This window comes from Cavia porcellus, unplaced genomic scaffold, assembly GCF_034190915.1.
Source record: "Cavia porcellus strain 051 isolate PalLab524CR breed Dunkin Hartley unplaced genomic scaffold, mCavPor4.1 scaffold_7, whole genome shotgun sequence".
In the NCBI taxonomy this organism is placed as follows: domain Eukaryota; kingdom Metazoa; phylum Chordata; class Mammalia; order Rodentia; family Caviidae; genus Cavia; species Cavia porcellus.
The window spans coordinates 90,630,422-90,658,231 of NW_026947490.1; the positions used below are offsets into that span (position 1 = coordinate 90,630,422).

Here is a 27,810-nt window from a genome sequence, read left to right on the forward strand (position 1 = left end):
ATGTATTAAGGTGGAATGAAGTTGTCTAAGTCTCTTACAAGCTTTACTAGACAGGTATTTTTTGAAATGCCTTTAACCACTTACCAGTCCAGTGATTTAAACACAAGATGGCCAACATTGCATTCTTTCTCATTAATATTTATGAGATAAGATAGCAGGAAATATAAAATTGACAATTTATCACATTTATTCAGTGTAAGAATTGACTGTTTGAAATGACAACTGCCCGAGCAACAGGCAGTGTGTAAGCAAAGGTTTTGGGATGAGCTGTTAAGTAGTTAAGTGAATTTTAATTTTTAACTTATTATTTTACTTAACAAGCACCTTGTTTTCTAAAAGGAGCAGTTAAAATTCAGAGAATTTAGTGTGATTTTTTGTTTAAATTTTTATCTATTTTTCATTTATTTTAATTTAATATAGGAAATTTTCCTATAAAAAGATTTGAAGAAGTAGTTTATACTGTGTTTTTTTGGCTCTATAAAATTTTAAATCATGATAAAGTTTGGCTTGGCTTCATTTGAATAGTTATGTTAGCATTTGAATTGTCACCTAGGGTTATGCTAACAGTTCTGCCTATTTTTGTCAGGTCAAAAAGAGGTATTGGCTGAAATTCAGGACTGAAGTCAGTGAAATCGCCATTCTCAAACTTGACTTTACCTTTTTTTTTTGTACAGGGGATCGAACTCACAACCCTCACAACTCACAGGCAAGCTCTGTGCTGCTGAGCTGTATCCCGTTTTATCTTCTTTATATCTTCTTGACGGGACATGTTTTTGATGCATGGTGTTAGAGAAAACTCCATCAGCAAAGGCAGGAGTCCTGTATATTGGCATCTTCATTCATGTCAGCAAATGCAATCCACAGCACCTATTTCCACAGAAGCTCAATTTGTGCTAACCAGAAAAAGCACTTCCTCTTTGTATTGTAACTGTGCTTGGGAATATTAATTATCACAACATTTATCTGCCATCTTTTTATCCTAGGTGCTCCACTGTGTCCTTGCTGCTGTAGGAAAGGCCACAATTCCTTCTCAGAGGCCAACATTTACTCCTTAACTTTCTTGACCCCAGGGCACAACAATTCGCTGTGTTCTCTGTGTGAGGTTTGTGTCAGTTATACATGTCAGGGCCACCTGAGGTAAAGAGTGGTAGCAATCACACAGCCAGGAAAGTATTTTTCCTTAATATATTTTATTATCTTTTTATAGAACGTTGTAAATAAAACATCTAATTCATTAGAAAGATCTTGAAATATCTTGATGGTTTTCTGTTTTACTTTTACTTAGTGTTTTATATCTATGATGTCATGGTGTCTCAAATGTCCTTTAAGGCTGTGAAAGAGATTTCAGATAAATGTTGGAGATTTTTAAAAACATAATACATTTCTAGGGGCTAGGGATTTAGCTCAGTGGCATAAGCACCTGCTTGGCAAGTGCAAGGTCATGAGTTCGATCCCAGTACCATAAAAAAATTTTTTTTCCTATTAAATAAACACAAATATTTATGAATAAAGAAAAAAAAGTTAAAAAAATCTTGCTGAGTGATTTTTTAAATTATGATAAGGCAGTCTTTATCAGGACCATTGTCTTAGATATAGGGATTACTGCAATGGAAATTTATGGTGATGGAGATAGATTAGATTCAGCTCAGACATACTATGAACAAGTAAGAACTGATGGCCAAGTAGGCAGGGATAATGGTTCAAAATATTTGTGAAAGGAAACAGAAGCCATAAAGAAAATTTAATTTAAATCTACCTAACATGGGTAACTACTGAAAATGGAGCAAAATCATTACACAGCCCTGAGAGGCGGAAGGGAATGCGGGCCCAGATCAGATCTGAGGACCGTCTGGCGGCCACCTAGAGTGCTCTTCATAAACTGTCTGATTGGAGCTTTTTGCTAACCTCGAGTTTATAAGCAAGTAGGTGGATGTTCCCAGGAGAATGTTGAGGACTCAGGTCAATGTTCGGTCAAGAAGAAAATTTTTGGCCATAGCCATTCTTGGTTTTAAAATGATAACTTTAAAGCAATGTCATTAAGTTGTTTGGGGCTTAAGTATACATTGTTTTACTCCAAATAACTTACTTCAAAAGAAAAATGCTTCTGATAGGTTAAACTTGTTAAAAATTGAGGCTACTCCAAATGATACAATACCTGAAGGTAATTTCAAGAGCAACTCAAAACATGCTAGTAAATTAAAATGAAAGCATATTGTTTTGAAAATTCAGCAGTCATTTAAAAATATGTATATGAAACTTTAAAAATATATGAAGACTCTATGTTTTTAATTTTCTTTTTATAGGGAATGACACATTTCCTGGACATGGTCATAAAATGTCATGGGGTAGTTAAAAAAATAGCAAGCATATTCTAGTGGGTAGAACTATGCTTTTTTCAAAGATAACATTGTTTTCTGAGGCAGGATACAAAGTCAAAATGGCTTCACTTTTACTTCTCTAGTGGAAGTTAGTTAATATAATTCTTTCCGTGATGAACAGCTGTGTACACATAGAAAAATTCGTATGTCTAGTGGTCTTCAGTTTTATATTGATAATTTTTGTATTCAATGTAATTTTTACTAATGCTGTTCCTTAGCTATCACTTAGGAATACACTAATTCATGTACAAGTGGAATTTAATAGCCATCAGTGAGAGTGCAAGTGACATTTTAGAATTTTATGTTTTAACAGGTCTGTTGACTTTTTATTCAGATACTTGAGTATTCTTATCTTGCACCACATTTTCAGTTGGTATCTCTTTTATTTAACTGAATTCACCCATATCTAGTTCTCATGCATTTTTAGTCACAGCTGAGCTCCGCTGTTTTGAAGGTTGAATTACACTTATAATTTCTCTAAAATGTCCTTGGAATTTCACTCCGACTTGAATTTTGCATTTTAAAGGTTAATTTTGTGAGTGAGATTTAGTTGCATTTTAAACAGCAACATGCATGTTTCTTGATTTGTTTCAAGTGCAGACTTCAAGCACAACACTTTTAAAGACAAAGATTTGAATATAACTGATCAAATTTTATCTTGGTTTTTGAAGTATAGTTTTAGATATTAATCTAAGTAAGTTGTATTGTTTTTAAGGTTAATCAACAACACCCAGCATATTTCTACTTCCTAAATTCACTGTCTTTTTGGTATTTTGACAAATTACTTATGCATACTTAATAAGATAATATTTCATGAATTTGCATGTCTTTTTTTTTGGTACTGAGGATGGAACCTACGACATCATGCTTGAAAGGCAGGCACTTATGCCACTGAGTTAAATCTCCTTTGTTAACAAATTACAGGAAACATATATTTCTCAGTTAAGTAAATGTTTCTTATCGTAAGAGTGGTTAAAATTGGTTGGCAACATGCAAACACATGTCCAGAGAAACAAACTTACACATTCTATAGCCGTGCATAGAGATCTGGTTTCTTAATTTATGGTAGGCTCTTCCACGTTATATTTTGGCAGCTCACCCTAAAAATGTGGGTGCTTCTGAGAGGGAGTTTGGAAACTGTAGATCACACAGGTGATCACTGAACAGAGTTCAATGAACAGAGTTCAAGGTTAGATTTACTCTGGAAAACGATATAGCTCTCTGACACAAGGTCTTGACAGGGTTCATTCGTTTTGAGTGACTGCATATGAACCCAAAGAGATGTTTGACCTGAAAATTGCTACTAGGGAGACCACTACCCCAAAGAAATGTACAGTTTCAGCTTTCAAAAGGAGGAATAAATGTAGACTTGTAGTCACTTATGTGGAACTCTCACTCAGATATGAGGAGTATTATTTTAAAAAGCAAAACCAACAAACAAATTGGCAGGTACCATCTTCAATACCTGGAAAGAAATGGAGGCAATTATTCTCATTACCTATATGCTTTAGACACAGTACATAAGAGAACCTTAAATTATATTTAATAAATTGTAATGGTTATTAGGTCACATGTAGTAGAGATCAAATGAATATTAATCATAAACGTAAGTCTTATATGACCTAGCTATCTCCACTCCTAAATTATTAATAATAAAGATTCTAACAGAAACACCTATTAAAACAAAGGGTAAGTTATGAGAAAATTAGTTTAAGTTGAAAGTACCATTGTTTAATGCCTAGCGTGGTGGTCCATACCTGTAATCCTAACACTTGGAGGTTGAGGTATGTGCATCATGAGTTCGAGACAAGTCTGAGCTGTATAGTAAGATCCTGACTCAAAGAAACAAGCAAATAAAAACAATCATAAAATATATAAAAACGTGTGTTGTGCTCATGGACAATATATTCAGCTTGTTTCTTGAGTGGCCTTTGGAGTAGATTATGTAAGGTCATAAATAGCATATCAAGAGGTTTCACCTGTGATTATTGACACTACTGAGTAGAACAATTTCTGAATTGGCAAATGGTTATTACCCTGGATGTTCATAAATATTGGCTTGAAATTGGATCAATTTAGTTTTCTATCTGCTTAAATTATTTAAGAAATTTAAACTTGTATAAGAGATAGTATAGGGTTGGGGCTGTTTATAACATATCACACACACACTCATACACTGAAATAAATTTTGCATCCTTTTAGTATTAAATGTAGTTTTACTTAGGACAAGTCAGTATGCTCTTGAAGCTACTATTTTTGCAATTAAAGATTTTTCTGGCTGGGAGTAATAGTGCACTTCTGTAATCCCAGCACTTGGTTGGCTGAGGTGGGAGAACTGTTTACGAATTCAAGACCAGCCTGGGCTACAAAGAAGCCTGAGACCAGTCTGAACTGCATTATGAGACCCTGTCTCAAAAAGACAAAAAAAAAAAAAAAAAAAAAAAAAGATTTTCCTGGAAGGCTCATTTTGTTTATGCCTATAATTCTGTTTTTTTTTTTTTTTTTTAAATTTTGACATTTGTGCTGAACTCTGTGTTGCTTAGGTTTCAGTCTTATTTTACTTCTAGAGCTTAGAAAAGTTAAAATCTAAAACATGTTAAGTGTTGTCTATAGAAAGGGATAAACATGGAAAGATAACTTGTATGAGAGTCTGTGAAATGATACAAGGTTTTGATGGAAACCAAGGAGCACATAAAGATTTCACTGTGGAAGAAAAATGTTACAAAAATGAAACAGAAACAATTTTGTTGATGTAAGATGGGTTTTGAATTTGTCTTTATTTTCACAAATGTGCTTTCTCTGAGCAATAAAGGCCTGCTGTCAAGAATGAATGAGTTCACAAAAAGTTTTGAATTTCAGGGAAGACAAAATTTGAAATTGGCAAGGGAAAGATGAGAGGAGTATAGAAAAAACGGGATCTTTTGACTGACATTAGGTTCATAGCTTGAAGTCACGAGGGGCATACAGGAAGGGGGTAAATAAAGCAAACAGAGTAGAAGCAACTATAATGCAAATAAAACCACCAAATACCCCAGATTAGACTAAATTGTCCCTTCCAGAGAGCTAACTGTTAAACATTTGCTGTTTGCTTAGGAGAAGCAAATATGTGCATGTTACAAAATTCTAAGCACAATAGCGACCTTCAGGACATGATTAGAAGACAGGATCAGACAGTAACTCATGAGAGGAAGGGGAGAACAGAGAGGGTGCTAAAGTGACTTCCCATTCTTGACACAGATGGAAGTGAAAAGCATTATTTTTATTTTACAGAGAAAAAACACTAGAAACAATAATACAGAGTTTGAAAACAAGATTAATAGATTAACAATGCTTTATATTTTACATCTTGTTATCCTCAAGTTACTTGCTTAGATTTCAAGACATAAGCATGAAAAATTGATCAAACAATATAAGCACAAACTGTGCTTTTCAATAAACTAATAGAAATTACTAGTAAATTTATCTTAGTTATCCTGTGTGTGTGTAAATATATATGCCTATTTTTTTTTTCTCTTTCTCCTTTTCTCCACCCAGTTGCTCTTTCTTCTTGAGTATTTCTTCCCTTTTCACAATATCTGCTATGTATTTTGGATTTGTTTATCTTATTTACTGTTTCTTATACTAGGGAGACAACACTATGTTTACACATGTGAGTCTGATTTATTTCACTTATAAGTATGGTCTTAAGTTGCGTCCACTTACCTATAAAAGTTTGAAGTTTTTCCTTATTTATAGCTGAGTGATACTTCTTTGTATAAAAATATCACATCTTCTTGTCCATTCCTCAGTTGGTGGGCATTTGGGTTATAGCCAAGACTTAGTTATTATTAATTGTGCTGCTAAAACGTGTGTACATATATGTCGCTGTGATATGATGTTTCTAATTCTTCAGGGAAAATATCCAGAAGGGGAATAACGTAATTAAAAGTGACCTCTAATCCTGGTTTTTTGAGGAATCTCCACAGTGGTTGCACTAGCGGACCCTCCCACCAGCAGTGGACAAGAGGGCCTTTGCCCCTCAGCCCCTCCAGCATTTATTATTGTTTGATTTCTTGATGATAGACATTGTTTCTGGGATGAAATGAAAATCTCACTGCTGTTTTAATTTGCAACGAAATATATTTTTATCAGTGTTTTAGATTTGCATTTTAAGTTAAACAGAGTTTAAAATCACTTCGTTGAGCATTTGTGTCACTGCATGCTTTGCCTTAAAACTAGGCTGGTCGTATATCTTTTCCTTTTGATTTAAGCCATAAATGAAACCTGAAAGAGAGAAGCAAATGTCAAGTTATTATGCTAAGTATTCATGAATATATAGGCTGTCTTCAATGAGAAATATTAGCATTTATATGACCTAGCCTGTTGATTCTGCAATTGAACCAATTGAGTTCGAGAAAGATGAAATTACTCATCAAAGCTCAGTTAGGCTGGCAGTGGCAGAAGTGAAACCAACACCCTTGTCTTCAAAACTCTAGCACGAGCATATATCTCCGTTGTCTGCATTCATTTATTTTTCTAATTTCTTCTATAAATATCTACTAATATCTAACATAAACCAGTCACTGTTCATGTCACAGAGCCTATAAATATATCCAGAATTCTCTGCCCCAGAGAGGGTAGTCTCCCCTGATGTGGATAGAAACTGAACAGATAGCTATAAAGCAAGAGCAGACAGGCAGGTGGACTTTACAGAGAAAAGGGGACTCTCGGGGTGCAGGGAGTGAGGAAAGGGGGGAAGGGTAAGTGAAGAGGATTAAGATCCCTGTGTACACTTCCAACTCATGATCCACGATGTGTCACAAACATACACTACTATAAAAATTAATATAAATAAAACTAACCCAAACAATCATATAAAAACCCAGCGAGTTATTAAGTGTTGCAGATAAAAATAAAGCAGAAGTAGGATAAGCATATTTGCTAAACAAAAATGTTGCAGTTATAAGGTCAATATTGCAAGTATTCTTGAAAACGTGGTGTATGAACCAAGATTAGAAGTGAAAGAGTTAGGTCCACAGATCTGAGGGAGAATTATATCCCAAATAGAATAAAAAGCCATCAAAGGCCCTCGGTTACAGACTTATGACTTGTATAAGGAAAATGTACTCCAAATTAACAGTTAATGAATCACTGGTGTGCTTCCCTTATAGCGGTCAGATTCCTGGTATGTGATCCCCCAGTAGATGGAGATCTGGCTAGAATTGTTACCTCAGATCCGGAACTCCTGGCTCCCTATTGTTGTAGTGAAACAACACTGGCCTACTGTGTCTATTTTAATGTATCACAATTATGAATTTACATATTTACATGTGTATGTTATTCTTAAAATATTTAGATGAGATCTGTGTCAGCTCTCAAAAGAACATTTGAAACCCCAGTGAAGGTGAAGATGGTGCTTGTAAGATTTTCAAGTGTGCAGAGTTATTTTTTATTTTTTGTCTGTGTTTTTGTTTTTGTCTTTCCACTATTCTTCATAATTCATAGCTTCAGTTACAAAGAAAATAAGACGGCTAGCAAAATTGTGACCAAGTCCTAAAGGCAGGGGCGTGCCTCCCTCTGCCTTCACCTGACGGTGTTCATCCTTTGTTTTTGATTTATCTCTTCATGTAAAGTGCCTCACGTGGTACTTTGCTTTTTTAATTTTGTCTTTTAAAATTTTTATTTTATTTTATTTTTTTTTTTATCTTATTTTATTTTGAGACAGGGTTTCACTATGCAGTTCAGGCTGGCTTGAGCTCACTTTGTAGCCCAGGCTGGTCTCGAACTCGCAATGATCCTCCTCTCTCAGCCTCCCATGCACTGGGTTTACAGGAGTGCGTCACATGCTCGGCTGGCATGTACTTTAAATCAAGATGTGACAAGTAGTACAACAAAAGAACAAGTAAGAGAATAAATAAGCCAACAACTTGGTAAATGAAATGATTAGAAATATAAACAAAAGAGCTTTTGAGGCTCTTGGCTTGGAAAGTTCTTACGTTACAGGCCATGTGGTTTGAAGATCCTCACTCAACAAAGGCTTGATATGCTTTTTGTATCTTTCCTCCTGGGGTGATTACATTACATTGTAAGAAAGACATGCATTTTTCACATTTCCAAAAATTTAAATTACCCTTAAAAGTGATTTGTTACACATAAGCACTCAGTAGGTGGATGCTCTAGTCCTGGAAGTCCAGGCATTTCCCATAATCTTTCCGAATCGATAAATTGCATAAAATTTGCAATGAGAATAAACTAGCCATTCTTATGTCTTGTCAAAAAGACTTCATATAGGTTTTCTCATTTCTTCTTCATAATGTTGTTATGATAATATGAAGGTAGCTTTTATTAGCTACGAATGAAAACTTGTGGTTGCTCAGTTGTCCTGTGTAGACCCAATGTGGTCAGATTTCCTAATTTTACTCATTTTGGCTATAGCAAAATATGGATGATTACATTTATTAATAAGAAAGATAACATTTGATCAGGAGGGTTGAAGACATTTCATTTAAAGGATAAAATGCAGGCCAGGGATTTAGCTCAGTAACGTAAGTGCCTGCCTGGCAAGCATGAGGTCATGAGCTCAATCCCTGGTACAAAAACAAAACAAAACAAAAGAATAACATGCAGGGACCAGAGGACTGGTGAGAAACTCTGACTGACTGAGGAGGAAGAGTCAAACACTGTTTCTACCACCTGAAAAAGTATTTAGTTGTGCCAAAGGGTTTTAAACTTGCCGCATACTGCACTCCGCTCAGGCACACGGCTCTGCTTTTCTTCCATTAACTTGCAGTAGCACCAAGAAGAGCAATTCTTGCTGTTTGTATTGTGTTTCGCTTCAAATATCCTGTTTGCAGAGATTGCAGATGCTTTGAGATAAAACTGCCAGAATTATTCTGAGGACTGACAGGTTTGCTAACAACCAGAAGCTTTTCAGATCGCTGCACTGGGGTCAGATTCACCTCTGATATGAACCACATATGGCTTCTGTCCTGTTTTCCTGAATTAACTCTAATTTCCCAGTGACCGAGGTCAGATGAGTCCAGATAGGGCTCAGCTGTTCTTACTAGCACATATGTTCCAGAATTTTTGGTAATTTATTTACTGTAATAAAAATTTAAAATGCAAATCTCAGCCAAATTCTTTTTTACCCAGAGCTTACTAGAGGTTTTTTTCTTAAACCACATATTAGTAACTATTGTGTATAACTTTCTCATCACAAAAAAGGAAATCTTTTTATCATAGTATCTATAACCAAAAAGCTAATACGGGCTGGGTGCCATGTAAATTTATAGCAGAGGAACAAATTGACAGAGTGCCAGGCACCACCAATTTACTTCTGTAATTATGAAAAAAACCTGTCAGTAGTTATTTTCTTTTCCTTCAGTAATTTTGCTTTATTAGGCATAAGTTGGTATAAATTAGGTATAAGTGGAACTAATTCTGCCAGATTTATGCTATAGGAGTTGAAACCAAAAGAGATGGAATGTATTGTTTAAAAATAGTGTTTTGGGGTGTTTTACCATCCTCCCTACTTTTTAAAGAAACTAAGTTGAAGTGGGCGTTTATATTATTACTTACAATAAAACATATCCTAAGTACTCAGCTTCCTCTGCGTTGTTGATGTTTTATGGTTATACTCTCCAAAACAAACTTAATGCTACAGTTTTCCATTTCATTCATCAAAACAAACTATCCCCTAGAACGTTTGTAAGAAGCTAATGCTAAATTCTTATAATCAACTGTTGATACTGGTATTTTCTTATCATTTTTAGATGGTCTGTAAGTCTTATAAAAGTAAATAAGCACAAGATAGTTTGTAAATTTTAATTTGACAGCAGCAAAATGAACAGAGTTAAAATTTCCATTTGTGTATCTAAGGCAAAGATATTTATTAAGCCAAAAATATTCTTTGAAAGGAAGATATATTGGTTAAATATGTTGCTCTCAGTAAGAGCAGGGAAGACCTGTCTATGCAGGTGAGATGGGAAATTGGTATTTTTGTGTTAATAAAAATTTGGAAGGGATGTAAATACATTTACAAAACAGTATTCTTTCAGTAATATCTTAGTTTTAAAACTTTCTCAAATGCTCAAGAGAAATGAGCCTAAATTACTCAGTTATTTGAGATTAGCAAAATGCAAAATACTTTTTAGGTTGCAAGCTTTATTTGCAGTATTAACAGAAACTAAACTAACATTTATGTTGTAAGTTAGAAGCACATTTATTAAATTTTACATATTTGGATTGCACCCTGTTTTTAAAGGACAAAATATTTTGGCAACTGTGACTTAAAAAGTTTTATATTTCTTAGTCTTTAATGTTTATTCTTGACAGGAATCTCTTCTTTCATCTTTTCGTTGATGTCTCAGAGACTACAAAAACTGCTTTTATAAGCAGAATGTCTTGTGAAGTAGTTTTATTGGTTTTGTGCTGATGTAGCAAAAAACAAATCAGCTTACAAGCCTCTGCATTTTGATAAAATAAACTCTGCTAGCATTGACATCCTAAATCCATCCAAAGTAACACAGAACTGTCATTATCACGTGAGGTTTATTTAAGAAAAGAGAGACTCAAGTAGAAATCCATTCTGGTATTCACATTGGCAAATATGGTAAGTTCAATGAGAAAATAAGATGACTTTACTTACTAAAATCAAAAAAATGTTTTTCTCTTACTCTGCTTTGTTTTTGTAGGAATTCCGTACACTGTCTCTGAGACAGGATTTAAAGATACTTGCTTGGCTTCATCTATTGAAATTACTTTGCAGAAGTTAACTGGAAAGATAACCCTTAGGAATGCTTTTTTATTTTTGCCAAAGAAGTTGTTTTTTATAATTCTTCTATTAAAATATCATATATTTCATCTACCTTCACTGACAATTGTTTTTCTCAGTAAATAACCTGTATTTTATCAGCTCTGAACAAAAGGACCAGAATAGCATGTCCTGTGTGCTTTGTTTTTTCACTAACTCAATAGAATTTTTAACTAGCCACACTTGATGTCAGCAGTTTCTCTATCATGCTATTTGCCATAATTTTAGCGCTTTCCTTACAGAAAATCACTTTATGACGTGCTTCACTTATTCCTTTTCACTTTTTAGATTTCTTTTAAGAAGAAATCTCCTGGAAAACCCTTTCTCATGAAATTAGGAGCAAGACAGGCAGGCCAGGAGCGATGTTCATTCCAGAATGTGCCGTGGTGTTTTTCTCAGTCCTCGTGTCTCTGCATTGCTCTGACTGAAGGACCTTCAATGCTCTGAACATTGCGTTCAGTCGCTGAGTCCCAAACCAGACTCATAAAAAACTGAACACAAGTATTGCTGGTATTTTAACAGGCCGAGGGTCCTCTGCTTACTGTCCTTAGTTTGTTCTGAGATTTGATGTGCCCACCGTTTTAGGTGAATTTGCAAACAAATTTTGTGCTCGACAAATAACTGATTATTAATTTCAGTTTTAGTTACCTCATCGCTGATCTTAGGTGCCTTTATTTCTGACATGTAATTTCAGCAGTTCCCTTCTATTTACTTTACTCTTCATAATGCTAACATTATTTTTAGTGTAAAAATGTTCAACAACTTTCTACTTTATAAAGAATATTTTCTAACATAATAGCCCTTACGGTATAGCTTCATGCATGTTTAATACAGATGTTTTGAAATCAACGCTCATGTCAACTGAGTATTTTAATTCCTCATTCCTCTACTTGAAATGTACATTACTAGGAAATTTTCATATTTTTATATCTTTATTGAGTTATAATTGATCAAACTTAAATAATATATATGCAGAATGTAACATGATGTTTTTATATTTGTGTGCATTGTAAAAGGATTATGATAATGAAGATACTAGCATACCCTTAATTTTGCATTTTCTTCATAGTGAAAACTTTGCAGATACTTTCCTGGCACACACCAACTATAAATTACGGTGGTTACCAAAATACACGACATAGATCTGAAATAGAAAGGCAAATACCATGTGATCTCACTTTATGTGGAATCAAAAAAGATAAAACTTACTGAAGCAGAGATCAGAGTGGAAATTCCAGGGCTGGGTGGGAGCAGGAACACGGAACTCAAAGGCACGGGGTGGTGGTGACTCTCCTTCTCTGACGTTTTAAGTCCTTCCTTTCTCTGGAAACGTCTTCCACTGGCACGTAAACACGCTCCAACTTCTTCAGTCTTTCAAAATCTTACTTCAACCACAATGTTCTTCTCTCTTCAGAGTGCTACACTTTCATTTTTCATTTTGCACTTACTGACCTTGTGCCAGTTTTTGCTTAATACTCGTCAATGTGACTTCTGAAAGCTTCCGTGTCCTCAATTAAATCTTAGTAACCAAGAATCTTAATTTCCCAAAATCAAAGGGAATTATTCACGTCTTCTTGTTTGTGATTTTTTTATTTTAGGAAAATCACTACAGACAATCAATACCTCACTGAACGTTCTGCCTTGATTTCTGCAGTACTACAATTCCCAGAGATTCTTCCTTCATCTTTTTAAAGTCTTTTTATGTCTGATTGACAGACTTTGACTTTTACGCCAGCCATAGAAGTTCAGACTTTCACAAGTTCTGATCATAAGATTTGTTTCCCCTTCTCTTTTTCTCAATATCTCCTGCTTTGTCATCTATATCTAAGAGGACAGCCAAGAGCTGCATTTTTAGCGCTGAACTCTCTACTGAACTTCTGACTTACATATCTAACTTCACATGATGCATCGCTTTGGATGGTTCTCAGCCACTTAACTCATTAGCTTTGATCATTTACTTTCAGATTTCTCTCTCTCTCTCTCTCTCTCTCTCTCTGTCTGTCTGTCTGTCTGTCTGTCTCTATTTCTCTCTCTCAAGCTCAAATTTAAGCTAGAAACCACAGACTAACTCAATTTAAACCTCCTCTTTACTTCATATATTCCAAGAATGACCAAGAGCTGTAACAAGGCTTTATGAATATCTTGAATTTCGAGATGTCTTTCATGGTCAGCAACGTGTCCCTCATCCACACACCGAGACTGATGCTGTCTCTTTGTGGCTTTAAGTGGTCCTCCTAAGGTCTTCCTTTGCTACAGCTAAGCCCCCCTCCACACAGCAGTCTTACCATCTCTTTGAAATCACCAAATCTGTCTCATACCTGCCTTGCTCCTCACCGCTCCAGTAATGAAGGGACACATCTGCTGTATTCCTGCATGCTAATGGCTCACACATCCATTAGGAACCCAGATGATGTGCAGAATTATGCTTAGCACATCAAGGGTTTCAGTAAATGTTTTAAATGAAGTAAAGACTTGACCCCATGGAAGTAAAACTTGCTCTGGGAAAAGTTAAACAGATAATCAGGTCTTATTCTAATAAGAAAAACAAGCCAAACTGTACTCTGAAGTTATTAGAACAAGGATAAGATGTTTTAGGGTAGGGAGATTTTTGTGGTACATATTTTTAATACATAATGAATACATTCCTGGTGGAACGGATCTTAATCCATCTTAATCTGTTTGAAATCCCCCATCCCTGTCCATCCCTGTCCATCCCTGGCTAAGGTTTGAAGAACTGGATGGGGTTTTGGTTCATAACAATCTATGTTTGCTAACTGACTTAGTTCAAAGAAGAAATAAACTTTCTCCTTATCTTTGGAACAAGAGTTAGCTTGGCAGTTGGAATACAGATGCCCACTGAAGTTAGGTTCCCCCCTGCCACAAAGGCAGGAAGTTAGTCAGACTCTCCTCTCCTGATTCATTTCAAAAGCTGCACTCCCAGGCGGTGACACAGTCCTGAGATATGCAACTGGTAAGAGACTTTCCAAGAGATTCAGATTTCAGAGTCAAGGGAAAATGTACAGTTACATGTTTTCTAAAGTAAATGATGTAAGAAAGTGATCCATCGGAATTACAGGGGCCAGCAGGAAACTGAGTCCTGGAGGCAGAGAAGAGCTTGCCTAAATTCGAATGTTTAGGAAAACATTAGGCTCTCTCGGTTCACCCCTGGTCTGCTTTTCATAGTTTTTAGCACCATTTCGTTTGTCTTTGGTGTCCTAACCAACAGTTTCTTCCTTCGGTTATCAGGGCCGGTAAGTTCGTGTCTAGGGCAGCATCTCTTCACAGTCTCCTCTTGCTCTAGGACAGAGCTGATCTCTCTCACAGTGATTCACATTGACTCATCTTTCTTTAGCCAATAACTTCAGCTCCTTGGGAACACTTTCATTTTCTTTCTGTCCATTGAATTTCATTCTAGGCAGATTTCTCCAGGTTTACCTTTCAATATTTTACTTGATGTTTTCATTTTTGATAACCGATTTTAACATGTACTTTCTGTGAGTGGATTTTCTTTGTATAGGTTTCATTTATTGTCTTTCTCTTGTTGAACGTCTTTTACTGCTCTGAAGATCTTTACTCCATGTTGGGCTTTATATTTTATATTACTTTCCTGAAATATATCAGTTCCTTCTGTGCTTTGGTACCTGATAGATTCAAAAAGGGCCAGTGCAAGCTCTGAGTGCTTACTTCAAGCTGAGTTTCATCCACTGCCCAGTATGTAGTCAACCTTTTAACTGAAAAAATCAATTGTATGTATCTTCACATGTAGATAGTAAAGTACAGTGATCAATAACATGAACCCTGGAGCTAAGATTAGTGCATGTTTAATTCCAATTTTTGTTACCAAGTAGCCATGTGATTTTTGGTAGGCTAACAACATAGCTGTGGGGTTTTTTGGTTTATTAAAAGGGGGAAAATATCTACTTAATAGCCTACTTACTAGGCTTAACATGAAAATTAATTTAGTATTTGTAAAAGTTTTTTGAATAGCCTAGTGTATGCTGAACTTTATGGGCTGATTTCTGTCATTTATTATTATTATTATTGCTACCTCACTGGAGCTGTTCAGTTTTGCTTAAAAAAAAATAGTATTCTTTTAAGAGGATCCTAAGAATCAGGGCAGGTCATAGAGCTCATGCGTTGGCCTTGACTGTGGACTTCAGTTTATTCCTCCTGATTTCATTGTGGCCTCTGCAGTCTCCATTCTGATGTTGCTTCTTCTCCAGAAATAAAACATGCAGGCTCTGCTCAGTGGAACGGGGTTATCACTGTGCTGCTCAGAGGCAAGCTTGGCTGTTTAACTATTAAAGACTTTCTGTCCATGCATTTTAATTTTGGCCAATCTATATTCATTCTGTCTTTGAAAGGGGTATAGAATCACCACCATCTGAACCATTGAAGTGGTTGAAGAGTGGATTTTAATGTATTTTTAATTCAGTTGCGCATCTCTCTTAATTTTAAGCATCCAAAATTTTGTTTTGTTACATCTTTTCTCATTCTTCAGTTTCTCTTGATTTCCTACTATAGGAGGCAGAATGTATGCAACTTTTGCAAGAATTCTTGGCATTTTTAAAGGAAATGACACACAAATACAAGACAGTACTATAATCTATTTTTTTAAATAATTAGCATTATGGAAGACCTTACTACAACATACTTACTTACTACAACATACTTACTTACTACAACAATAGAAAGTAGAGTATTTATATAGGATGACTTACTTGATCTTCAAAATCACTGTGAGTTTGACAAGAATGTTTGACTTCTATGCAAACTAAAATTTAGAGAGATGAAGTGACTTTCGTAAGTGTGCATATTACACTGATAAGAAGTACAGAAGTACCGGCCATCACTTGTGAGCAAACCGCCTCTTCTGAATTTATGTATAGTTACTAAAACGAAAGTGATCAATTATTTATGAATTGTCAGTCTTGAGGGGAAAAAGTGCCCTTCACTTTTAATTTAAGAGCTTATTTCAAGTGCTTTTTTTCATAAGGGCTCTTTCTTTAAATGTAAGACTTTCAGGAAAATTCAAGCTACACATATTTTTGTTTCTAAACCTGTGATTTACTCTACCCACTTCATTACTAAAAATGATAGAGTGTTCAAAGTTGCCCAAATATTAGTCTTCTCTGTTAATTTTCTGTGGAAATAAAGTTGAATGATACACTGGGTTTGAATTTCAGAAACTCCTTTAGTCAACATGAAATTCAGGAAGTGGATAAGTATGGATCACACTAAAAAACTTCATTTTATTTCTTATAAAACTCACTTAATGTGCATACCAGCTCAAATTTTGAGTTCTTTTACATTTGGTCCTCAATTCATCCAAAATATTAGAAGAGAAGTTCTAAGAAAAAAGCGAATTTGTTCTTTACTGTTATGCTATTACTTTTTGATTCAGACAAATGAAACTGAAAATTCTCATTATTAGCTTTACTGATCTCAATACGAATTTCCTAATATAATTACACATTCTTTACGCCTCCCCTTTGTGTTTTAAAGATTAGAAATACGAACATATTTTCTCAAACTTGTGATCGTTCAGGTATGATGGTGGGTGCTTTAAACGCGATCTTTTAAATTTGGCATCATTACCTCTTAGTGTGTTGTAACGTTCCAATGTATTTCAAAGGTTTCTATTTCTACTCACAGTCTTAATGCTATTTTATCACTAAATCACGTCTGCTGCACTTTAGTTTTTGTTTCATTTTATTTATTTTTGGTACTTTAGTTTTTTCTAATAAACTATCAGGGTTGTATTTTCACTTTAGTATTCATGCTGTCAGAAATTTTCTGAGTAACACATACGCTATGTTTAGTGTAAGTGGCTTAACTAACATGACTTGTGTGGATTGTGCATGTACGGATGAAAGCACACTCAACCTATAAAGATTAAAATTTGTTGTATTCATTTGAATATGGTTTTGACTTTTTATGATGGTGCTAGCAGAATGTTATCTTTATGTGTTTATAGCTTCAGTATTATTTTAGTATTTGTATAAGCATTATTCAGGGCAGGAGATTCATAGATGAACTTGCAATGATTAGATACTAACCTTTTTCATTTTTATGCTTTATTAGTTCTTTGAACAAACTCATTTCTCTTTAACAATGAAATTCCAGTAAAACCCTGCTGAAGATTTTCAGTTGATTATAAATCTATTCAATTTTATTGGTCCAGGATTTTTTAGTTAGTAAGCCTAATTGGTGAATTTTGGTTGTCTGTAGGCAAGCTAAACATATTTTAATGTTGACCAGATTATGTCTCAGTGGAAATATGATCATCCTTACTTATGACCTTATTTGTATCAAATTCTCTTCCTCTCTTCAATCTGTACCTTTTTGTGTCTTTAATGACCAGTGTAACATCTGGGTTATAGTTAACCAAAGTGGTCAATAACGAAAGTTCATGCCACATCAATCTCTGTCCAGTGTCTGTCTCGTCTAAATTTGATACTATAGTGTTGTTAAAAACATGACACAGTGGACCTACGATGGTCACCAAAGATTTAAAGACAGAAGATCCTTGTTATTAATCTTAAATTTTCACAATTTATTTATTAATTAAAGTTTTATAATATCGAAGTATAATGAATTATAGTATAATTTTTAAAGTATAACTTTTTAAAGATGTATTCTGAGAAAAATTTCCTACATATTTTTAACTTGTTATTTTTATTAGTATTAATATAGCTACAGAGTGATGTGAGTAAATTAAATGCAGACAGTTGTGTCTAAACATTGCAGAATCGCATGGAAATTGAGTAATCTTGTTATGTCAATTTATTTTTACTTCCTGTAGAAATCAAAAATCTCCACATATGACAAAATGTGGGCTTTTATGAGCAGCAGGAGACAGTCTGTGCTCGTGAAGAGTAACGAGGAGGGCATCCAGCGCGTCCTCACCTCCGACTACGCCTTCCTGATGGAGTCCACCACCATCGAGTTCGTCACCCAGCGCAACTGCAACCTGACGCAGATCGGCGGCCTCATAGACTCCAAGGGTTACGGGGTTGGCACCCCCATGGGTAGGTCACGCGGCCGCGTGCTCTGGGTCCTTAAACTCAGTGTATGTGCGGATGGGAAGAAACGTGCTCCACATTTGCCCTGGGGATTTTTGTTTTTACCAAATACATCTTGCCAATTTTGTTTATTTATTTATTTATTGTCTTTTTGGTTGTTTTACAATGTAAAAGCAGGCTAATAATTTGAGTGCATTCTTCTGAACGAATAATTTAAACACAATTTCCTGAAATAGCTAATTAAAAAGCTTATGTCAATGTTAAAATACTATCTGCCCCTAAAGAACACTTTTTTCTCAATTTGTATTTTTAGAAGTTATACAAATAGAATGAAAGTTTTGCAACTTTTTTTTCAAATTTGAGCCTTGAGAGAGCTATTTAACTTAGAGAAATAACTAAAAGAATAAGTAACAAAAAGTGCCTATCAATATTATTTGTTTCACTAAAAAGAAGGTGCAAATAGACTAATTTGATAGTGTCGTGCCTTAAGTATTTGGCAACCATGGTTAATTAATTGCCTTTAGCATTCCCCCTTGTACACATGACAAAGTTATTTTTAGTTACAACAATAAAGTAAAATAAAAGAATACTAATTTCCAACCTGTGTGTGGTACACACACTGTAGTTCTCCTGTGCCAGGGGCTAAGGCAGGAGTTCGTTGGAATCCATCAGTTAAAAATCCACCTGGGCAGTAAAACAAGAATGCATCTCAAATATTAATGAAAAAGCTGATGAATATTCTGATTGTATAAACTCATATGAGCCTACATGTATATTTGTGCTATAAAAATAAGTGCACAGATACATAATGTTGCAGGGCATACAATATAAAGTTATATTGCAGATTTATAGTTTATAACAGATATAAAATGCTTTCTGTTGGGATTTGAAATGGAGAAAGAGCCTCTAAGTCAGAAGTGAGGTTGACACTCATAAGTTCTGAAAGAAAAGGAAGCAAATTCCTTCCTAGAAGACATAGAACCAGATGATAGCCTCAGTACTTCAGTTTTAGCATTACTGACCACACACGTGTGAGATAATAAGTTGAGTGTTTCCTGGTGTGGAGGTACATGCCTGTAACCCCAGCACTCGAGACGCTGTGACCAGAGGATTGCTGTGAGTTCAAGGCCAGCCTGGGCTACCTGATGAGCTCAAGTACAGCCTAAACTGCATAGAAAGACCCTGTTTAAAGTAAATAAATAGAAATTTGGTATCGTTTTAAGTCATTAAGTGTATGATAATTTTTTGCAGCAGAAATAGAAAATAATTGTATAAAAGAAAAAATTAGAATATTTTAATTGCATCAGTATATTTTTGAAAAGGTAAAACACATATTTGTTGGCTTTTTTCCAGTAACAATGTGTTTGGTAACATTGTAATTTATTTTAACTCTTACAAAAGTTTAATTGCTATTATTATTGTATTTACATTCTCCATAGAAAATCCATTCCCTTTACTGAATTCAGCAGGGAAAGACCTCCCAAAGTATTGTTCTTGTTAGGAATACATTCAAAATTTTACTATTAGGTTTAACTGTAAAATAATATTATTATTTTCACATGAATATTAGTGTGAAGAAGTATAAAATGATTGTGTTTGCAGAACACTAAGAAGGAAGATCTCTTTCAAAATGTATGAAATGATTATTTTCTCAGTCAGGCTTGGGTTTCTTGTGCTAGCTGTGTGTGGATGGAATGCTGAAACCCTGGCTCTTTTCGTAGCTAAGGTCAGACGTGAGCCTTTCACTTGGAAAGAATTACGTAATAAACCCAGAAACTTCAAGTTACTGCATTTTTTAATTTATTTAATGCACAAATTATTTAATGACATACTTAGGAAAAGAGATTGGGAAGCTCCTCTCATATCGCTGTTCTGCTCAGCACAATGATATTCTTCAGCTAGTCAAGTCACTGAGTGTGCTCTTGGGAAGTCACTTGTAATTCATGGAATTGAGGTTCCTTATGTGCTTTGTTTGTTTGTTTGTTTGAAAGACTGGTTCTCTGTGTGCCCATCAAGGTAGCCCTGCATAAATCCTGGGCTTGCGCTATAATCTTCTTCAGAACCCCAATAGCTAGGATATTAGGCCTGTCACATTTCAACATAGATTCTTCTAGCTGGCAAAATAATGTGCTCACATCACCATGAGATCCTCTAAAAGCTAAATTCAAAATAATTCATAGAATAACGACTATGACAGCTTCCCAGAGTTAGATGTAAGTTGGACAAGAAGTTAAGTGAAGAGATAAGGCCAGGCACACTCTTAACGCAGCTTTGAGGGGTGAAAACAGTCCTGTTCTCAGCTCTCGTCCTGCGTTTCATCTGAGGGGAGCTCAAACAAACACATACAGTTTTTGGTGCTGATTTTGAAAGGACTGAGATTCTTGTCCGTGTTTCCCATTTTCTGTATTTTGCATTATCTGGAATAGGGGGAGCTTTTTGTCTCTGTTTTCATTTTCATTGTGGTTATAAGCAGGTTGTCTGTACTATGTACATCCTCAATTATTTGTTTAACAAATAAATTCTACATCTGGATATAGGATACTGATTCATAAAGAAAGCATAATAGTTTTTAAAACTAATGACATATTTTTCATATTTTATTATGAATTGTGATAACCTCTTTAAACTTGAGTAGTTTATTTGAATTACTCAAGAATTTTTAAAATGTAAAATTAAGTTCAATAAGAGGTAAATAAGATTCAGGAAATGTGTAAGAGGACTTTAAAGTCTATTACAGATATATTTCATTATGTAGAGTTACATAATAACACATAATAGAAACCAAAGTTTCTCATGTAAAGAATTTAAACTAAACCTAATACGAAGCCTTAAACTTGAGTTTTGTAAAATTTATTTTTTCTTGTTTTGTGAATGTCATGTACAAATGACTAGAACTCTATTATAATGTTTTGAGATGAGAAAAATACTTACTAAAATTAAATCAAAACAGTAGGTTATATGAACTTCAAAATCCATTTGGGTGTTTCTTATCTGAAAAGTTTTAAAAAGGAAAGTACCAGTTGGATTAATTCTGAAGCAGTTCTCTTGGAACCATCAAAGCAGTTTTTATTTCTTCTCTATTGCTGACATCAGTAGAAATCATTGCTGTATTTTACCAAAGAAAATGTAAAGTAATGCAAAATATCATTAGATACATAGACAATAATTTAAGTTTCTAAATTGGACAAAAATAAACCAAAGCCTTTATGGTTTTATTTTTTTCTAATTTTAAACTCAACTTCTAGAAAAGATAAAATAATAAAGTAAATTATCACTGTAGACCTGAGAGTGTATATATTTTGTCCCATTATATGTTAAAGTGTTGGCCAATCAGCTCACGAGGAAGAGGGGCTAAAATGGATTCATTGATACTGGAAAGGTCACTTGCATGAGATAGAGAAACTGACTAGCATTATATTTTAGTGTAATCTGCTATGTAGATTAGTATGGTATGATATATAGTACATTGCTGTTTTCATTAAGATTATTTTTAATGAAGTTAGGCAATAGGTGATGATAAATCTCTTGGATAAGGACACTCTGGGAATTTCAGCATAAATTACGTGCTGAAATTTACTGATTAAAAATTCAAAAGATTAGGATAGTATGACATGGCCAATATGACAGCTTTATTTGTTTTGTCATATATTAAATTTCAACTTATTAAAATACCTTCTTACTGCTAAGAAATGTTTTTTATATATGTATATATATATATGTTTCTATTTGTTTTGCCTTAAGTCTAATACTGAATGCAGCAAATTTGATCACATTAAGTTCCAAAGATAAATATTCAAATTATTAAACAACAAGCGTGAAAATATGTTGTTTTTTTATCCAATAAGTTTTATTTTTCTCTTTAATTGAATAATATTAAATTCTTAAATTTAATAAATCATATTATTAAATCAAAATAATATAACATCAAAATGACTATTATCAGTACATAATGTGTGAATCTTATATCTCTCATGTAACTTCACCAGGAAACTGTAATATGGAAAAGGACTCACAGTTACTCCCTTAAATACTTCAGAGGAAAATGTTTCAGGCAGCACTTTACGGTTTTCTGTTTCAAACTTCTGCTGGAAATATAGTTTCTTGGATTATTTGTGTTTGTTTAGACATTGAAATATAACTGCAGTTCTGGAATGACATTCTTATTTCCTGTAGACTTTCAACCAGCACCACTGTCTACATTTCTCAAGTAGTTAATTAGAATGTACGTTTTGTGTGATATTTGCCCAAGCACACTGAGATTATTGATACATTGTATTTGCAGCATCTTTAAGTTTTTATCATAAACAACAGCAAAGAATTAATAACAAAAAATGAATGCACTTTGGTGTGAAAAATGTTACCTGAAGTTCTCGGTTGTTTTCTCACCAAAGTGCGTAGGGGGCTGGGGATGTAGCTTGGTGGTATAGACAGCTGCCCAGCAAGCGTGAGATCATGAGTGTGATCCCTGGTATTTAAAAAAAGCGAATGAGATTGCAGTGTGGGCTCAGGTTTGGGAAAATTTAGATCGTTTCAAAACTTCCCAGGAAGTTTGAATGTATATCTTCAGCAGTTATAATTCTAAGTGAAAATTTCATGATTACCAATATTTCAATTGTGAGCGAAGAAAAGGAGCATTTCCTTGCTTTAACGCTGCTCAGGTTTTGAGATGCTGTTTTTTTGTTATAGAGACCTTGAGGTAAGTGAAAACAGAAAATACCAGAACTGCTTGGAAGGGGAAATCAGAAACGGTTACAGACGGGCCCCACTCTCCTTCTCCTTTTTCAGGAATGCAGGTATCCTGGCCTGTCGGCCCTGCTCTCCTGATCCATGCAAGGGCCTCTATCACATTCACCCCGAGTGTGATGTCGGGTGCTCACCGGGGTTGTGACATCACCCGCATGACTGAATGACTTAGATAAAAGCTATTTAATTAGAGAAGTATTTTTTGCGCAAAAATATTTGAGTGGAGCAATCAACAATGATGTGGGACTTAATGCCCAATAAGCATATCTGGTTTAATGATGTCCAGAGAGACATTAAATTCCTCTCAGAGTTTTCCTGATAGTAGCAATGTGATTTTAACTTGGCATTTACTGTATGGTAGATCTCAGAAGTTGTATGTGTTTGTCCTCAAAGTATATTAATTGAACTTTCTATTTCAGTCAAAATAATAATTTTAAAATCTCTTGATGAGGTTTAAGCAAAGAGGAAATGACAGCAGTCTCATTAAGGAATATTCAAAATGTAGGAGTACCGTAATCTCATCTCTTACTTCCCCATAAGTGATAATCTATTTATCTGAACAGGGAGCGTTCCTACTTAATGGCGTTTCCAGCTGAATTGCTTCTCTCCTGACCATTTGCACTAAAAGCTTTCTTGGCTGGTCTTTTTCAAAAATTTGAGGGCCAGGTAGATTTAACAGTCTGTGAGTTCTTAGGAAAACAACAACAACAAAAAAAAATCCACTAGAGCCTTTAGGGTTATTTTGCTTTATTTATTTATTTATTATTTGTTTGATTTTGATTGATACAAGTGCTACATGCTGAAATGTCTTTCATTGCTGTTTCTAAATTCAGGAATGTTTCATTCACTACTTTGCTCACAACATTAATAACGTGTGTGATTCATTTGGCGGTGGAGAAGGGGATTTAGAGAACTGAGTTCATTCTGGGCATTAAGAATTTACAGCAGTCTCTGATTTCAGACTTCACTTGTGAGATATAATCAGCAGTATTTTCAAAACAATGTAGTATCATTTCACAATAAATACAAGCAATTTTGGGAATGAAAACAAATATTTTAGTCATATTCCTACAGAAATATTAAAAATATATTTCATGTGCGATAGATATAAAGAACTTTGTTTATAATTTTGTTTTAAACTAAACATTTTGAGATACTTATATACATTTTAATATTACCATATTTATAAATTTAACTATAAATACTAGAGAATATTTTAACAACTGAATTTAATGGCACCACTAAGGCTAATGTTTTAAACTTTCTGTGAATGAATACAGAACAACAGAGTTGTTTTTAGTATTTCTCAAGAAAGTTTTAACTTATTATAGTGTCTTTATTAATGCTTAACCAAAGTAAAAAAAGTAAAAACAGATTATATTACTAAATTTTTACTGTGTAAATACCCTACTTTGAAATGTAAGTGATGTGAAAATTTAAATTTCAATTTTTATTATCTAATGCATGAGATTCACTAATTATTTCTCCTTATTTAATGAAATAAAAGATGTAGAGCTGGCACCAGAGGAGGCATTTGTTTATTTGAGGCGGATGCCAATGTGTATTGGAACAGAAATTAGTATGAGAACCATGTTTTTCCTTGTTTTAGCTGCCACCCATCTAGAATTCCCAATTCATCACACAGTATGTACTGTAATATTTATCATAATAGATGCATAAAATTGCCGGCCTTCAGTTTTTCTGCTTTTCAGAAATGAATGAATACATTTGTCTTCATTAGTTTAACATAATGCACAAAATTGATGCAAATTATTCATCTTTCTGCAGGTCAGACCTCCATTAAAATGCATTCCATTTTTTCTTCGCATAAGCAGCACAACTTTAATATTACTGGAGTGATTTTGTAAAGATAAATTGAGATCTAATAATGTTCAGAAACTGAATTACACAAAAAGTCAAATTACACCTGCAGAAGCAGTGCATTCCTGGCATATTTGCCTTCTAGATTGCACGTCACCGAAAACAGATGAGGGTTTCAGGGAGCTATGCCTGCTCTACAGATGTCAACAAGCCCTGCATGCAGAATCCTTGCAGCGCCACGGGAGGATTTGATGAATGGACGGCACCAGCATGAGCAGCCTTTGTTATTACTGCAATATGATGACCAAATGACTCTCAGATAATATAGAAATTGATAATCCTCATGAAATCGTAAATTTTGATAGATTTTATATACAAAACATGGATCAAATAACTCATTTAGTGCTTTATGCTGATTAAAGCCAGAACAGGGAACCAAATTCCATTTTAAATTTGTCACTGTCTAACTGTGCCAGGCAGTCATCCTTGGGCTAGTAGGCTAAGACAAAAAGAATAATTACTTTTACTAGAAAAATGGTTAAAGCTAAGTTAATTATATAAATGCAAAATGTCAAAGATAAATATTAAATATGAAAAACCTATGCCTTGCATTTGCTGTCCTTCATGTGATGGGTTTGCGTATGGCGTAGTTACGTTCCTTCACAAACGGAGCTTACCTGTGCTTGAATCCTGGTTTTACCTCGGTGCTCTACTGCACTAGGGGATGTGACTGGGCTCCTGTGAGACTCAGTGCCTTTGTCTGTGGATTTAAAGACTGCAGTTGAGCTAAGAATTAAATGTATTTGATTCAGTGTGTTTCAGAACATACGTACCATAAAAAAAAAATGGATTCATTCACAGTGCATTCAGGCTTTGCATCATCATGAGGTACATGATAAATACACATAATTTTACCTGTCAATGATAAAAATAGAGACAGAAAAAAATAATCCTGAAGAGCTGTCTTGAAGAAAAGTGCCCCAATAATTGGGAAGAAGAGTTGGTAGCCTGTAAGATATTTGTATTTTGAAAAAGACAAGTAAGGCACAAACTCTATAATTTAAGTTCTTTATTGATATGCCTTTTTATGCCTCATATAGCCATCTTTCTTTGTGATCTTAGATGATAGTTTTCTTCTGAGAATTGTACAAATATTGTACCAAGTAAAATACATTTCATTACCTTTGTACAGAAAGGATAAAAGACATATTTTTAGTTCTGCTGCAGAGGAGAAATCACTATTTACATCCAAATTAAGGCAGCTGCCTATTTAGCTTATAGGGATTTAACTTTGATATTTACTATAGTAATATCCTCAGTGGTCAATACAATTGATGTTTTCTCTGTTTACTCACCAAATGAAACAGTGTCTGCTACTTTTACTAAGAACTTTCTATTGTCCTCCATTCTTACTATTTTATCTATATAACCTTGTTGCTTTTGCCATTGAAAATTTTCTTCCTATTTCCCAATATCTCTCATCCATTTTTGGTCCTTACTTACCCTGTGGGTTTCTTATAAAAAGAGGAACAGTATGATATTTAAACATAGGTGTCTGATTTATTTCACTTAAAAGTATGGCTTCAAGGTGTAGCAGTTTGCCTAAAAACATCTCAAGGCTATCATTCTGTAGCTTAAATGAATGTATAGTGACTTATACCCAAAACTGTTTTAAATTTCCCTAAAATTCTCTCTGCCTTGTATATTCAGTTTCTCCTTCCTCTTGAATTCTTTGTCAAATACGGATAATTTTTCTAGTTCTATGATTTTGCATTTGCCCAGAATTCCATGTAGTTGTAGTCAGGCAGTTTGTAATCTCTTTGTGTTGGCTTGTCTCCTGAAGTGATGCACATTTACATTTACTTCTTGTGTTTCAATGACTTGAGAGCTACTTTTATTAAAACCGTTAATGATGTTGCATTGTCTGAATGTTCCAGGTTATTTTTCCATTCACTACTGAAGTATATTTTAGTTGCTTCCACATTTTAACAATTATGAATATACATTTTTACAATCCATAGCTATGTTTATGTTTTAGATATAAGTATTCAATTTATTTGGGTAAATACAAAGAGTAGTCAGTGTTGATTTCATTTGTGGTTAGTTTTGTAAAGATCTGTCAAGCTGTGTCTATATCATTTTGCATTCCAACCAGTAATGAATTAAAATCCCTGTTTCTTTATATTTTCACTACTATGTGATGGTGGTGCTCTGAATGTTGGTTACTTTAATAAATGTGCAATGGTATTGCATCATTGTTTCAATTTGCATTTTAATAACATTATACGGAACATCTCATATGTTTTCTTAACATTTGTATATATATTTTGGCATGTTAATTACTACTGTTTTTGATTAACTTTTTGTTCATTTTTTAAACTTGGTGTTAAGTTCTAAGAGTTCTTTTAATATTAAAATAACAATTCTTTGTCAGATTTTTTTGTAAACATATTTTCTAGGACTTGTCTTTTCATTATCTTAATATCTTATGCTTCTGAACCTCTTTTTTAAAAATTTCTACATGAACATTAGCTTTTCTACTTGGTTACATTCCATCAAAACCCTGTTATCTTGCACGTAGGTTCTACTTTATAAATAGAGGAACTCACCAAAGTGGCTTTTGGGTGTTCTAGCATTTTTTTTTTTAATCGTATATCTTAGTAAAATAGGAATGCATACAAAAAGAAACTGGAGAACATTTACACAAAAATAGACAAAATAGTCACTGTTTAAACCTCTATTCTTGGCATGCACATGGGTCACCATTGTGACTCTCCTGCTGGTAACCAGCAGGTGGTGGACGAGGGCCAGAGGTGGGGAGAAGCAGTCAGCCCAGCCCCCAAGTGCATGCTGTTGAGATTCTTCCACAAGTAGCCACAGTGAACCAGGAAAACCAGCCGCCAGCCTTAAAGAAGCCAAGAGTGTCTAGAGAAGCTCACCCCACACTCTGCTGTCTCCCGGGAAACCTGGGTTAGGAGAAAGCCGGTGCCTAACCCAACCCCCTACACTATGGATGGGTAACTGACATGAGGATTGCCTGGGACCCCACTTG

The 27,810-nt window shown here is 34.5% G+C and overlaps 1 protein-coding gene across 6 annotated transcripts in view; it reads left to right on the forward strand.

The window, feature by feature from the left end:
• Grik2 (glutamate ionotropic receptor kainate type subunit 2) overlaps nt 1–27,810 on the forward strand; it is a 611,950-nt gene that overhangs the window by 564,251 nt on the left and 19,889 nt on the right. For all 6 annotated transcript variants that reach the window (XM_063253933.1, XM_013148503.3, XM_063253934.1 and 3 more), the window contains one exon: nt 17,975–18,200. In XM_063253933.1, coding sequence (XP_063110003.1) covers nt 17,975–18,200 — 226 coding nt within the window. The remainder of the gene's footprint in view (nt 1–17,974; nt 18,201–27,810) is intronic.